The sequence below is a fragment of the Coregonus clupeaformis genome, chromosome 21 (genome assembly GCF_020615455.1).
Source record: "Coregonus clupeaformis isolate EN_2021a chromosome 21, ASM2061545v1, whole genome shotgun sequence".
Taxonomy (NCBI): Eukaryota; Metazoa; Chordata; class Actinopteri; order Salmoniformes; family Salmonidae; genus Coregonus; species Coregonus clupeaformis.
Genome location: NC_059212.1, coordinates 44978500 through 44992617, shown reverse-complemented (window position 1 = coordinate 44992617; position 14118 = coordinate 44978500). Strand labels below are relative to the sequence as shown.

Here is a 14118-nt window from a genome sequence, read left to right as displayed (position 1 = left end):
GAGAGAGAATGAGGTAGAAGGAGAGAGAAGGGGAGAGAGAATGAGAGAGAGAAGGGGAGAGAGAATGAGAGAGAGAAGGGGAGAGAGAATGAGAGAGAGAAGGAGAGAGAGAAGGGGAGAGAGAAGGAGAGAGAGAAGGGGAGAGAAGGGGAGCGAGAGGGAGAGAGAAGGAGAGAGAAGGGGAGAGAGAAGGAGGGAGAGAGAATGAGGTAGAAGGAGAGAGAGAAGGGGAGAGAAGGGGAGAGAGAGTCAGAACTAACTCAGAGAGGAAATCAGGAGGATGCAACATGCTGAACGTTGCAGATAGGAATGAGGAAGAGGAGAGAAAAGAGTAAACATTGTATGGTTTAATACAATATAGACCCATACAATGTTTCTGGTGGCATTCAACAGCGGCTAGAGGTTTGAAGAGGTGCATTGTAGGAAAAGCTGCAGTAGTGGCAACAGGCCAGGGAGTGTATGATGTCATAAGGGAGTGTATGATGTCATCCCACCAGTGTAACGAAATGGTGCTGAGCAGCAGTCCAGACCGAAACAAAATGCATTTTACTCTAGCTACCCACCTGACTAGGAAACTGCAAGATACAGTGCAGTAAGCTTTAGATAAAGTGCAGTAAGCTATAGATACAGTGCAGTAAGCTTTAGATACAGTGCAGTAAGCTTTAGATACAGTGCAGTAAGCTTTAGATACAGTGCAGTAAGCATTAGATACAGTGCAGTAAGCTTTAGATTCAGTGCAGTAAGCATTATATACAGTGCAGTAAGCTTTAGATACAGTGCAGTAAGCATTAGATACAGTGCATTAAGCATTCGATACAGTAAGAATAAGATACAGTGCAGTAAGCATTAGATACAGTAAGCATTAGATACAGTAAGCATTAGATACAGTGCAGTAAGCATTAGATACAGTAAGCATTAGATACAGTGCAGTAAGCATTAGATACAGTGCGGTAAGCATTATATACAGTAAGCATTAGATAGAGTGCAGTAAGCATTAGATACAGTAAGCATTAGATACAGTGCAGTAAGCATTAGATACAGTAAGCATTAGGTACAGTGCAGTAAGCATTAGATACAGTAAACATTAGATACAGTGCAGTAAGCATTAGATACAGAACAGTAAGCATTAGATACAGTGCAGTAAGCATTATATACAGTAAGATGTAGATACAGTGCAGTAAGCATTATATATAGTGCAGTAAGCTTTAGGTACAGTGCAGTAAGCCCTAGATACAGTATAGTAAGCATTAGATACATTAAGCATTATATACAGTAAGCTTTAGATACAGTGCTGTAAGCATTAGATACAGTGCTGTAAGCATTAGATACAGTGCAGTAAGCATTAGATACAGTAAGATTTAGATACAGTGCAGTAAGCATTAGATATAGTGCAGTAAGCTTTAGGTACAGTGCAGTAAGCATTAGATACAGTAAGCTTTAGATACAGTGCTGTAAGCATTAGATACAGTGCAGTAAGCATTAGATACAGTAAGATTTAGATACAGTGCAGTAAGCATTAGATATAGTGCAGTAAGCTTTAGGTACAGTGCAGTAAGCATTAGATACAGTAAGCATTAGATACAGTGCAGTAAGCATTAGATACAGTGCAGTAAGCATTAGATACAGTAAGCATTAGATACAGTGTAGTAAGCATTAGATACAGTAAGATTTAGATACAGTGAAGTAAGCATTAGATACAGTAAGCATTAGATACAGTAAGCATTAGATACAGTAAGCATTAGATACAGTGAAGTAACCATTAGATACAGTGCAGTAAGCTTTAGATACAGTAAGATTTAGATACAGTGCAGTAAGCATTAGATACAGTGAAGTAAGCATTAGATACAGTAAGCATTAGATACAGTGAAGTAACCATTAGATACAGTGCAGTAAGCATTAGATACAGTGAAGTAACCATTAGATACAGTGCAGTAAGCTTTAGATACAGTGCAGTAAGCATTAGATACAGTAAGCATTAGATACAGTGCAGTAAGCATTAGATACAGTGCAGTAAGCTTGAGATACAGTGCAGTAAGCATTAGATACAGTGCAGTAAGCATTAGATACAGTGCAGTAAGCATTAGATACAGTGAAGTAACCATTAGATACAGTGAAGTAGCCATTAGATACAGTGCAGTAAGCTTTAGATACAGTGCAGTAAGCTTTAGATACAGTAAGCATTAGATACAGTGCAGTAAGCATTATATACAGTGCAGTAAGCTTGAGATACAGTGCAGTAAGCATTAGATACAGTGCAGTAAGCTTGAGATACAGTGCAGTAAGCATTAGATACAGTGCAGTAAGCATTAGATAAAGCAAGCATTAGATACAGTACGTTTTAGATACAGTGCAGTAAGCTTTAGATACAGTAAGCATTAGATACAGTGAAGTAACCATTAGATACAGTGCAGTAAGCATTATATACAGTACGCTTTAGATGCAGTGCAGTAAGCTTTAGATACAGTAAGCATTAGATACAGTGAAGTAACCATTAGGTACAGTGCAGTAAGCATTAGATACAGTAAGCATTAGATACAGTAAGCATTAGATACAGTAAGCATTAGATACAGTGCAGTAAGCATTAGATACAGTAAGCATTAGATACAGTAAGCATTAGATACAGTAAGCATTAGATACAGTGCGGTAAGCATTAGATACAGTAAGCATTAGATACAGTGCAGTAAGCATTAGATACAGTAAGCATTAGATACAGTGCGGTAAGCATTAGATACAGTAAGCATTAGATACAGTGCGGTAAGCATTAGATACAGTAAGCATTAGATACAGTGCAGTAAGCATTAGATACAGTGCGGTAAGCATTAGATACAGTAAGCATTAGATACAGTGCAGTAAGCATTAGATACAGTGCGGTAAGCATTATATACAGTAAGCATTAGATAGAGTGCAGTAAGCATTAGATACAGTAAGCATTAGATACAGTGCAGTAAGCATTAGATACAGTGCGGTAAGCATTATATACAGTAAGCATTAGATAGAGTGCAGTAAGCATTAGATACAGTGCATTAAGCATTAGATAGAGTGCAATAAGCTTTAGAGCCGTCAAGAAAACCAAACAAACCCAAAGCATGTGTCAAAATGAAGGAAAGCTTTGAGAGCAACAGAAAGCTGTGGCTGCAGTCGACAGATAAACAGGGGATATACAGCTGGGGTGGGGGGGGGTAGGGCATGTGAAGGAGGAAGCTTCACATGCAGCTTGTATTGTTTTACATCCCATACAGTACCACAGCTAGAGATCCAGATGATGTTTTGGTGTCAAATTGACCGTTGGCGAAGCTCGACTGTGATAGGTCGCTCCGAGCTTCGTCCAGGCCTCCCGCCGACTCCTCTCTCTGTAGTGGTGCATCCCGGGTAATCAGTTCTAAGTCTGTCACCTCCTCATGTGACATGCTGGCGACCTCTGACCTTTCATCTGTCTTTGTGATGACCTCAAAGGAATACGGAGCTTCGGTCTTCTGAAGTGAGTTAACATCACTCATTTCTTCATCAGTCTTAGTCTGGTTTAAGTTGAGAGACATCTCTCTCTTGTTGCTGGACTCCTTAGACATGGTCTCAGCATCTACCTCACCACCAGTGTCTTCCTCATTCAAGGTGAGTTGGGTATCTTTCTCCTTCGATGGGGTCAGACGATCTCCATCTCCATCGTCATCCTCCTTGATGGAAAGATTCCCCCCTCCTTCATCCTGGTTGGTATCAGTGAAGATGGCGCTGGCATACATTTTGTCACTGGCGTTGATCTTGTCTTCAGACTCCATTTCCCTCAGGATGATGAGTGTTCCTCTCTTGTCCAAGATGGCCGTAGAGACTTCCTGTCTGACTGTCCCTGGACTGATATTTAGCTCTGGAGACTTCTTTCCTTCTCCGTCCTCTTTCTCTTCGTCCGTCTCTCTGTCCATCCAGTCACTGGTGACGTCCTCCAAGGTGTCACGCAGAGTCATCAGGCAACCTCCCTGTGCTCCAGCAGTCCCCGCCCCCACCATGACATCACTAGGGTCCACCATGCCTGTCTTGTCTGTAGCCTAGCAGGGAGAGACTTGGCTTACAGATGGAGACACAGACACAATGAGATACACAGAGACACACAGAGACACATGGACAGATGGAGACACAGACACAATGAGATACACAGAGACACACAGAGACACATGGACAGATGGAGACACAGACACAGTGAGATACACAGAGACACACAGAGACACATGGACAGATGGAGACACAGACACAGTGAGATACACAGAGACACACAGAGACACATGGACAGATGGAGACACAGACACAATGAGATACACAGAGACACACAGAGACACATGGACAGATGGAGACACAGACACAATGAGATACACAGAGACACACAGAGACACATGGACAGATGGAGACACAGACACAATGAGATACACAGAGACACACAGAGACACATGGACAGATGGAGACACAGACACAATGAGATACACAGAGACACACAGAGACACATGGACAGATGGAGACACAGACACAATGAGATACACAGAGACACACAGAGACACATGGACAGATGGAGACACAGACACAATGAGAGACACAGAGACACACAGAGACACATGGACAGATGGAGACACAGACACAATGAGATACACAGAGACACACAGAGACACATGGACAGATGGAGACACAGACACAATGAGATACACAGAGACACACAGAGACACATGGACAGATGGAGACACAGACACAATGAGATACACAGAGACACACAGAGACACATGGACAGATGGAGACACAGACACAATGAGAGACACAGAGACACACAGAGACACATGGACAGATGGAGACACAGACACAATGAGATACACAGAGACACACAGAGACACATGGACAGATGGAGACACAGACACAATGAGATACACAGAGACACACAGAGACACATGGACAGATGGAGACACAGACACAATGAGATACACAGAGACACACAGAGACACATGGACAGATGGAGACACAGACACAATGAGAGACACAGAGACACACAGAGACACATGGACAGATGGAGACACAGACACAATGAGAGACACAGAGACACACAGAGACACATGGACAGATGGAGACACAGACACAATGAGATACACAGAGACACACAGAGACACATGGACAGATGGAGACACAGACACAATGAGATACACAGAGACACACAGAGACACATGGACAGATGGAGACACAGACACAATGAGATACACAGAGACACACAGAGACACATGGACAGATGGAGACACAGACAGACAGACAGACAGACAGACAGGCAGGCAGGCAGACAGACACACTAGGTTGAGACTTAGTTTACAGCGACCACACAGACACGCGGAGACACAGACACACGGAGTGACACGTACACACACACACACGGACTGTCTTACCTCAATGCCATTGGCTTGTACCTCCTGCTGCACATCTTCCTCAGCAGCAGGAACCTCCTCCTCCTACAGAGAAAACACAGTTATATATGATATAGTATACAGTCAATATAACATGCATGTAGTCTCCATAGTCCATGTTGTAAGTAGTGTCCCGTTCTGTTCTACTGCAGTATAGTAAAATGAGGTTTTCCCTGATCATGTGTCCATTCCTGATCATGCGGGGGGGACTCAGGAACCCAGGACCCTCCATGCAGTTAGCTAATAGTCCAGCCTGGCTTTTATGTGCAGTGGTTCTCTCCTTGGTGGGAGCGACAACAGTCTTCCTACCTAAGACCATACTCCTGTCACAGCCAGTGTACCCCATGCAGTTATCTAGTCCACCTTTACGGCTTCTTCCTCTGATTCTCCGTGGGGAGAGGGCTGTATATCCATGCAGTGCACCACTACCCAGGCAGTTATCTAGGCCACCCTAGCTCGTCTCTTACGTCTGCTGGGGTCGCGTAGTGATTCTGTCACGGTGCTCTTCTGTAGTTATCGTGGGATAAGACCAGTCTCCTCTCCTGCCCTAAGGACCAGACTTCAGTCTGACTCGGTCCCAACCGGCCAGTGTACCCATGCAGTTAGCTAGTATGTATTCTAGTACTCCCCCAGGGCCTGGATCTTACTGGGTCATGTGGGGTGTGTAGTGGTTCTATCATAGGTGCCTCCTCCACTCCCCCGCTGTGGGAGCGTGCCGGAGAAGACGAGGACAGTCTCTTCTCCCACTCTGTCAGTCCCGCGGCCTCAGCACCACCTAGTGTCTCTAGGAAGGAGCGCTCCAGTTCGCTGATGTCTCTCTGGTGCTTCACCTGCTCCTCCGACGCCTCTGTGTCCTGAGCCACCAACCAGGGAGCAGGATACAAGGATGTGAGGTGCCGGTCGACCAATAACCAAGCAGGATGCAAGCAGGCAGGGAGTAAGGTAGGTGACTACTGACTAGCTGGGCGGTATGAGGGTCGGGAGACAAGCTTTGCGTGGTATTTTGTGTTTTCTATTGAAGTTTTGATTCCCTCTAAGGCTAAGACCCAGGCAGTGTTATCCCAGGGCTGTGTGGATGATTCCCTCTAAGGCTAAGACCCAGGCAGTGTTATCCCAGGGCTGTGTGGATGATTCCCTCTAAGGCTAAGACCCAGGCAGTGTTATCTCAGGGCTGTGTGGATGATTCCCTCTTAGGCTAAGCCCCAGGCAGTGTTATCCCAGGGCTGTGTGGATGATTCCCTCTTAGGCTAAGCCCCAGGCAGTGTTATCCCAGGGCTGTGTGGATGATTCCCTCTAAGGCTAAGCCCCAGGCAGTGTTATCCCAGGGCTGTGTGGATGATTCCCTCTTAGGCTAAGCCCCAGGCAGTGTTATCCCAGGGCTGTGTGGATGATTCCCTCTAAGGCTAAGCCCCAGGCAGTGTTATCCCAGGGCTGTGTGGATGATTCCCTCTAAGGCTAAGCCCCAGGCAGTGTTATCCCAGGGCTGTGTGGATGATTCCCTCTAAGGCTAAGCCCCAGGCAGTGTTATCTCAGGGCTGTGTGGATGATTCCCTCTTAGGCTAAGCCCCAGGCAGTGTTATCCCAGGGCTGTGTGGATGATTCCCTCTTAGGCTAAGCCCCAGGCAGTGTTATCCCAGGGCTGTGTGGATGATTCCCTCTAAGGCTAAGCCCCAGGCAGTGTTATCCCAGGGCTGTGTGGATGATTCCCTCTTAGGCTAAGCCCCAGGCAGTGTTATCCCAGGGCTGTGTGGATGATTCCCTCTAAGGCTAAGCCCCAGGCAGTGTTATCCCAAGGCTGTGTGGATGATTCCCTTTAAGGCTAAGACCCAGGCAGTGTTATCCCAGGGCTGTGTGGATGATTTCCTCTAAGACTAAGCCCCAGGCAGTGTTATCCCAGGGCTGTGTGGACGGCAGCAGGCACAGTAGCATGACGAGACCTGGTCAAAAGTAGGGCACTATACAAACCACGATGGGATAAACCAAAGTAACAGACTAGAGCTGCATTCCAAATGGCACCCTATCCCCTATTTAGTGCACTACTTTTGACTACCTGGTTAAAAGTAGTGCACTATATAGGGAATAGGGTGCCATTTGGGACGCATCAGGATGACTAATGAGGATGCATGCAGCATGGTTTCAGAACAACACTCCCACTTCTGGCTAGGGTTTAGGGTTTAGGGTTTAGGGTTTAGGGTTTAGGATGAGAGGATTCTGAAAAACGTCTATTCAGTCTAATCTATGGTTACGGAGTTACGAGTATTTCACACAATGGTAAGGGTTTAGGGTTTAGGGTTTAGGGTTTAGGGTTTAACCACTCACTACAGCTGTCCCAAAAGTTGATGAAGTGAGTATCAACACTTCAATTCCACAAGGTTTAGTCATAAGCTATGACAGTGATGTCTAAGATGTTCACACAGTGAGTGGTGAAGACATACCTAGTCTAACTGGCAATATGTGTATTGAACATTATTTTGTTGTTTGGCAGTTAAGGTTCTTCACGGCGACAGAACGTCATGCTAAATGCATCATGCGTTTTGTTTGTCACCAACCTCTGACATGAGATTACTATGCCTTGATAAAAACGTTCTCTCCTTTAATTCGCCTTGTGAAACTCTACTGGGGAAACACGAGGGGAGAGGGATCCACAAGCAACATTATGTTGTGTCTGGTGCTTTATAACAGGCCTATACTTAGTAAATAGATGTAGGGAGTTTTGTCCTCTAAGGCTGTGGATAAAATAATGGTCAGAATCAACTCGTCCTCGTTACCACAACATATCGGCCAACATGGATAAATAAAACAAGCAACCTGATTCCTCAACAAAACTGCACCAACAGAAAAATGAATGTGACAATATTGAATAAGGCGTGACGTGGCAAAGCACAAACTCTCTGGATGTATGCATCAAACTGAACGCTCGTTTAACTCAAACTCGAAGCTGTTGTGACAGTATGTATGTGGCAACAGCAGGCATGCTAGACTAGAGAGCACAGGATATTAGGAGCTTATAGTCCACGATATGAAGCAGAGAGCTGGACAGCAGAGACGTATATAGAGAGATATAATGGCTCTATATATGGCTCTGCCCAGCAGGATTGAGCTGGGCCATGACGGTAAACCCAGAGTACCTGTGTCCTCAGTTCAGAGAAATCATCCTCTGGCTCCGACTGACAGCAGAAAGAAAGAACACAACAGAGAGAGGGACGGAGAGAGGGAGGGAGGGAGGGAGGGAGGGAGGGAGGGAGGGAGGGAGGGAGGGAGGGAGGAGAGAGGGAGGGAGGGAGGAGAGAGGGAGGGAGGGAGGAGAGAGGGAGGGAGGGAGGGAGGGAGGGTACAGAATCAGGAAACCGGAAATACTATTCTGAGTGAAAGTCCTTCACATATACTAATAACATGCAGACGTAAACCCAACATAAATCTGCTGCTTTGCAGAAAGTTCACTTTAGACTAATCCACTGTACTGAAAAGCATGCATCCCCAAATAATCTAAAATAAGTCTGCATCGTAAATACAAGAAGCAGCCTCGGTATCGGCTCATCCCTCCCTCAATGACCGAGTGACTGGAGTCCTCCATGCTTCCAGACTCCAGGGAGGGATCTTCTCCTGAATGTACCTCAGTGGCCGTGGTTTCCCCGTCGAAGGCAAGGTCAGTTCGCTCGCTGTCCGTCTGTCATGTAAAACAGCCAGCGGAACCGTTCCGATCGGAAAGCAGGGAATGAGAGAGAACCAGTTCAAACTTTGGACGCAAACGTTGAATATTCCTCCTTAACAGTGACAATCACAATCACGAATGGAGAGAATGACTTGATGCATAGAGGTCGCTATATAAGCATTACAAAAAGCTAAACAGATAAAGATAGGCAAAGAAGAAGAGAAAAGCAAGCATAGTTTGTAAACAGACAGAGGAAGTGTTAACGTTGAACAGACAGAGGAAGTGTTAACGTTGAACAGACAGAGGAAGTGTTAACGTTGAACAGACTCAGAGGAAGTGTTAACGTTGAACAGACAGAGGAAGTGTACACCGTTAACGTTGAACAGACTCAGAGGAAGTGTAAACCGTTAACGTTGAACAGACTCAGAGGAAGTGTTAACGTTGAACAGACTCAGAGGAAGTGTTAACCGTTAACGTTGAACAGACTCAGAGGAAGTGTACACCGTTAACGTTGAACAGACTCAGAGGAAGTGTAAACCGTTAACGTTGAACAGACTCAGAGGAAGTGTACACCGTTAACGTTGAACAGACTCAGAGGAAGTGTTAACGTTGAACAGACTCAGAGGAAGTGTACACCGTTAACGTTGAACAGACTCAGAGGAAGTGTAAACCGTTAACGTTGAACAGACTCAGAGGAAGTGTACACCGTTAACGTTGAACAGACTCAGAGGAAGTGTACACCGTTTATGTTGAACGGTTTTTAAGGCCGCTAGTTTCCAATTCAATAATGTTAGCAGACTATTCTGTATCTTACGTGTTGATTTGATGCCCATACTACATTCCTGTGTGATCTCTTTAATCCAGACATTAGCTGGGTTAAAGCAGAGTCCTGTGGGCCCTGGTCAAAAGTAGTGCACTTTAAAGGGAATAGGGTGGTGACATTTAGGATTCAGACTAGATCTATATACATTGCACTGCGAAGCATGACAATCATTTCTTCTAGGCCCAAGAGAGAGGCTCACTCTGGGAGCATCACTCTACGCCGCTTACATTTGAGCCAAATGCACACTTGGCAAACACTTAAATGCAAATGTTTCACTTTGATTTATGTGTCCCCTAGCTAGAGACAATGCAGTCGCAATGCAGAGAGTCTGCCTGGGTGAGCGGACCAATGCAGAGAGACTGCCTGGGTGAGCGGACCAATGCAGAGAGACTGCCTGGGTGAGCGGACCAATGCAGAGAGACTGCCTGGGTGAGCGGACCAATGCAGAGAGACTGACTGGGTGAGCGGACCAATGCAGAGAGACTGCCTGGGTGAGCGGACCAATGCAGAGAGACTGCCTGGGTGAGCGGACCAATGCAGAGAGACTGACTGGGTGAGCGGACCAATGCAGAGAGACTGACTGGGTGAGCGGACCAATGCAGAGAGACTGCCTGGGTGAGCGGACCAATGCAGAGAGACTGACTGGGTGAGCGGACCAATGCAGAGAGACTGCCTGGGTGAGCGGACCAATGCAGAGAGACTGACTGGGTGAGTAGTACAATAAGACAATTATAAGAGCTTACTGATGAACTAGTGGTTTAAGGCCTACTATAGCAGAGCTTACTGATGTACTAGTGGTTTAAGGCCTACTATAGCAGAGCTTACTGATGTACTAGTGGTTTAAGGCCTACTATAGCAGAGCTTACTGATGTACTAGTGGTTTAAGGCCTACTATAGCAGAGCTTACTGATGTACTAGTGGTTTAAGGCCTACTATAGCAGAGCTTACTGATGTACTAGTGGTTTAAGGCCTACTATAGCAGAGCTTACTGATGTACTAGTGGTTTAAGGCCTACTATAGCAGAGCTTACTGATGTACTAGTGGTTTAAGGCCTACTATAGCAGAGCTTACTGATGTACTAGTGGTTTAAGGCCTACTATAGCAGAGCTTACTGATGTACTAGTGGTTTAAGGCCTACTATAGCAGAGCTTACTGATGTACTAGTGGTTTAAGGCCTACTATAGCAGAGCTTACTGATGTACTAGTGGTTTAAGGCCTACTATAGCAGAGCTTACTGATGTACTAGTGGTTTAAGGCCTACTATAGCAGAGCTTACTGATGTACTAGTGGTTTAAGGCCTACTATAGCAGAGCTTACTGATGTACTAGTGCTATTTCAAGCATTTCACAGTTGTATTCGGCGCATGTGACAAATCAAATTTGATTTGATTTTAAGGCCTACTATATGTAGGACACACACCTCTTCCTCTTCCTCTTCCTCTTCCTCTGAACAACTGTCATGGTGATGTAGGCCCTGAGCGATGGAGGCGGTGTGGGAAGCCGCCCTGGGCTCCAGGTAACACAGGCACAGCGCCAGCGGGAAGGACAGCATGAGGGCGTAGGGCACCGAGAACGACGTGGACAGGAGGAAGAAGAAGAGGAAGAGGAAGCAGGGGATGAGAGAGGGTGACCTGAAGGGCCGGAAGTGCTGCACACTCTCAGGGAGGAAGGTGAGCTCCGTGATGTCGGGGAAGGTGAGGTAACCGTCCTCATCCAGGTAGGAAGAGAGGTCGGGGAGGTGCAGGGAGAAGGAGAACAGAGTGCCGCTCCGCCTCCTGTGTGCCTTCAGCTGTTCTAGACGCTGTTTGCGGGCCGACAGGAGTAACACCTGCTCCTCTAGGAGGGCGGTGGCGCGGTCCGCTTTGGCCTGGCGCCGACGGCATCCCGCCGAGGATTTAGCCGGGCTGACGGACGCACAGCGTTTACGGGACGCGTTCTCCTTGCGCCGCCGACGGACCTTAGTGGAGGCCACGGGGGAGGAGGGGAGGGAGAGCTCAGAGCGGAGGGGGTCAGAAGAGTGCAGACATGGGGAGCGCTGATGGGGGGAGGCAGCAGACAGTGGGATGGACAGCCAATACACATGAGGAGAGGGAGGAGTAGAATGATGGATGGCAAATGGGGGAGGAGAAAAGAGAAGCTAATTAGTTAAGCAACAAGACAAGAAAAGATAATTAGTTAAGCAACAAGACAAGAAAATATAATTAGTTAAGCAACAAGACAAGAAAAGATAATTAGTTAAGCAACAAGACAAAGAAGTCCGTTATAGTATAGAGCTGAGCAGAGAGTAAATAAACTGGAAGCATTGTAGAGAAAGAAATAAGATAACCCTCCTTACCCTCCTTACCCAACTTATCCAACTTACCCAACTTATCCAACTTACCCAACTTATCCAACTTACCCAATTTATCCAACTTACCCAACTTATCCAACTTACCCATTTAGTATAAGAAGACTAAAGATAAGAGTTTAATCTAGGCGTGAGTTGTAAAGGATTCTCATCTTACTTTGTACCTTTGTAACGTCCTTTAACAGTACTGACAGTGATAAAGCTGTAATGTCCTTTAACAGTACTGACAGTGATAAAGCTGTTGTAACGTCCTTTAACAGTACCGACAGTGATAAAGCTGTTGTAACGTCCTTTGACAGTACTGACAGTGATAAAGCTGTTGTAACGTCCTTTGACAGTACTGACAGTGATAAAGCTGGTGTAACGTCCTTTAACAGTACTGACAGTGATAAAGCTGTTGTAACGTCCTTTAACAGTACTGACAGTGATAAAGCTGTTGTAACGTCCTTTAACAGTACTGACAGTGATAAAGCTGGTGTAACGTCCTTTAACAGTACTGACAGTGATAAAGCTGTTTTAACGTCCTTTGACAGTACTGACAGTGATAAAGATGTTAATATGTCCTTTGACAGTACTGACAGTGATAAAGCTGTTGTAACGTCCTTTGACAGTACTGACAGTGATAAAGCTGTAATGTCCTTTAACAGTACTGACAGTGATAAAGATGTTAATATGTCCTTTGACAGTACTGACAGTGATAAAGCTGTAATGTCCTTTAACAGTACTGACAGTGATAAAGCTGTTAATATGTCCTTTGACAGTACTGACAGTGATAAAGCTGTAATGTCCTTTAACAGTACTGACAGTGATAAAGCTGTTAATATGTCCTTTGACAGTACTGACAGTGATAAAGCTGTAATGTCCTTTAACAGTACTGACAGTTATAAAGCTGTAACGTCCTTTAACAGTACTGACAGTGATAAAGCTGTTGTAACGTCCTTTGACAGTACTGACAGTGATAAAGCTGTAACGTCCTTTAACAGTACTGACAGTGATAAAGCTGTTTTAACGTCCTTTGACAGTACTGACAGTAATGAAGCAACTTCAGGGAGTAAGAAAATCCAATGTCCACAGATAGCCGTTTAGGATTCACTCAATCTAGAGTTCTGTACAGGTCAGACATGCTTCAGTAGAGCTGTTACTGAGAAGGCTACTGTTGCCGTTCCTTAGAGCAAGGCGCCATTACAATTCAGAGGACATATCTTTCCACCAGCCTTTTGAGTTTTAAGATTCATTCAAACTCAAGAGTTGAGTGTGACCAAACTGCTTAACCCTGGACCAATCACACTGATCCTCTGGTACTAGCACTCTTTAATTATAAACCGAACTTCTACGGCTAACCTCATTGGCTAATATGAGGAAGAGGATGAGGAAGAGGATGTACCTTGTTGTCGTGTCTAAGCGGGGTTGAGATGACATTTTGATCCGTTTCTGTGGCGTTGGTCTGCCCCGCCTCTTCCTCAGCCTTCTCCGCCTCTGCCTTCTTCTCTGGGGTTACCGTGGTGATCAGGTCTCCCGTGGCGACATCTTTGACTGGTGTAGCGTCTCTCATCAGGGTGTGGTGGTTCTCTGTTACGGGGGCTGGAAGGAGGGACGGTGAGATTGACATTCAAGCGTCGTGATTTCAAGATTGAGATGTGGTGTTTTGGGTGTTGAAAAGCCCAGTCCCTAGTACCTCTTCCCCTTCCTTTAGCCCTAGCACTGATGTTTACAGGTCACTACTCTACTCTGTGGTCCTCTGTAGCTCAGCTGGTAGAGCACGGCGCTTGTTATATAATAATAATATAATATATAATAATAATATAATATGCCATTTAGCAGACGCTTTTATCCAAAGCGACTTACAGTCATGCGTGCATACATTTTATTTTTTTTGT

General features: G+C 45.5%; 1 protein-coding gene across 7 annotated transcripts in view; it reads right to left on the bottom strand.

Moving 5' to 3' along the window:
• LOC121534511 (protein 4.1-like) overlaps positions 1-14118 on the bottom strand; it is a 91778-nt gene that overhangs the window by 19492 nt on the left and 58168 nt on the right. For 4 of the 7 annotated variants that reach the window (XM_045205923.1, XM_045205921.1, XM_045205922.1 and 1 more), the window contains exons 12-18: positions 13626-13822; positions 11315-11929; positions 9034-9087; positions 8549-8587; positions 6068-6274; positions 5403-5465; positions 3243-4037 (exon numbers count right to left, since the gene is read on the bottom strand). In XM_045205923.1, coding sequence (XP_045061858.1) covers positions 3243-4037; positions 5403-5465; positions 6068-6274; positions 8549-8587; positions 9034-9087; positions 11315-11929; positions 13626-13822 — 1970 coding nt within the window. The remainder of the gene's footprint in view (positions 1-3242; positions 4038-5402; positions 5466-6067; positions 6275-8548; positions 8588-9033; positions 9088-11314; positions 11930-13625; positions 13823-14118) is intronic. The other 3 variants (XM_045205926.1, XM_045205927.1, XM_045205925.1) reach the window with 2 other exon arrangements.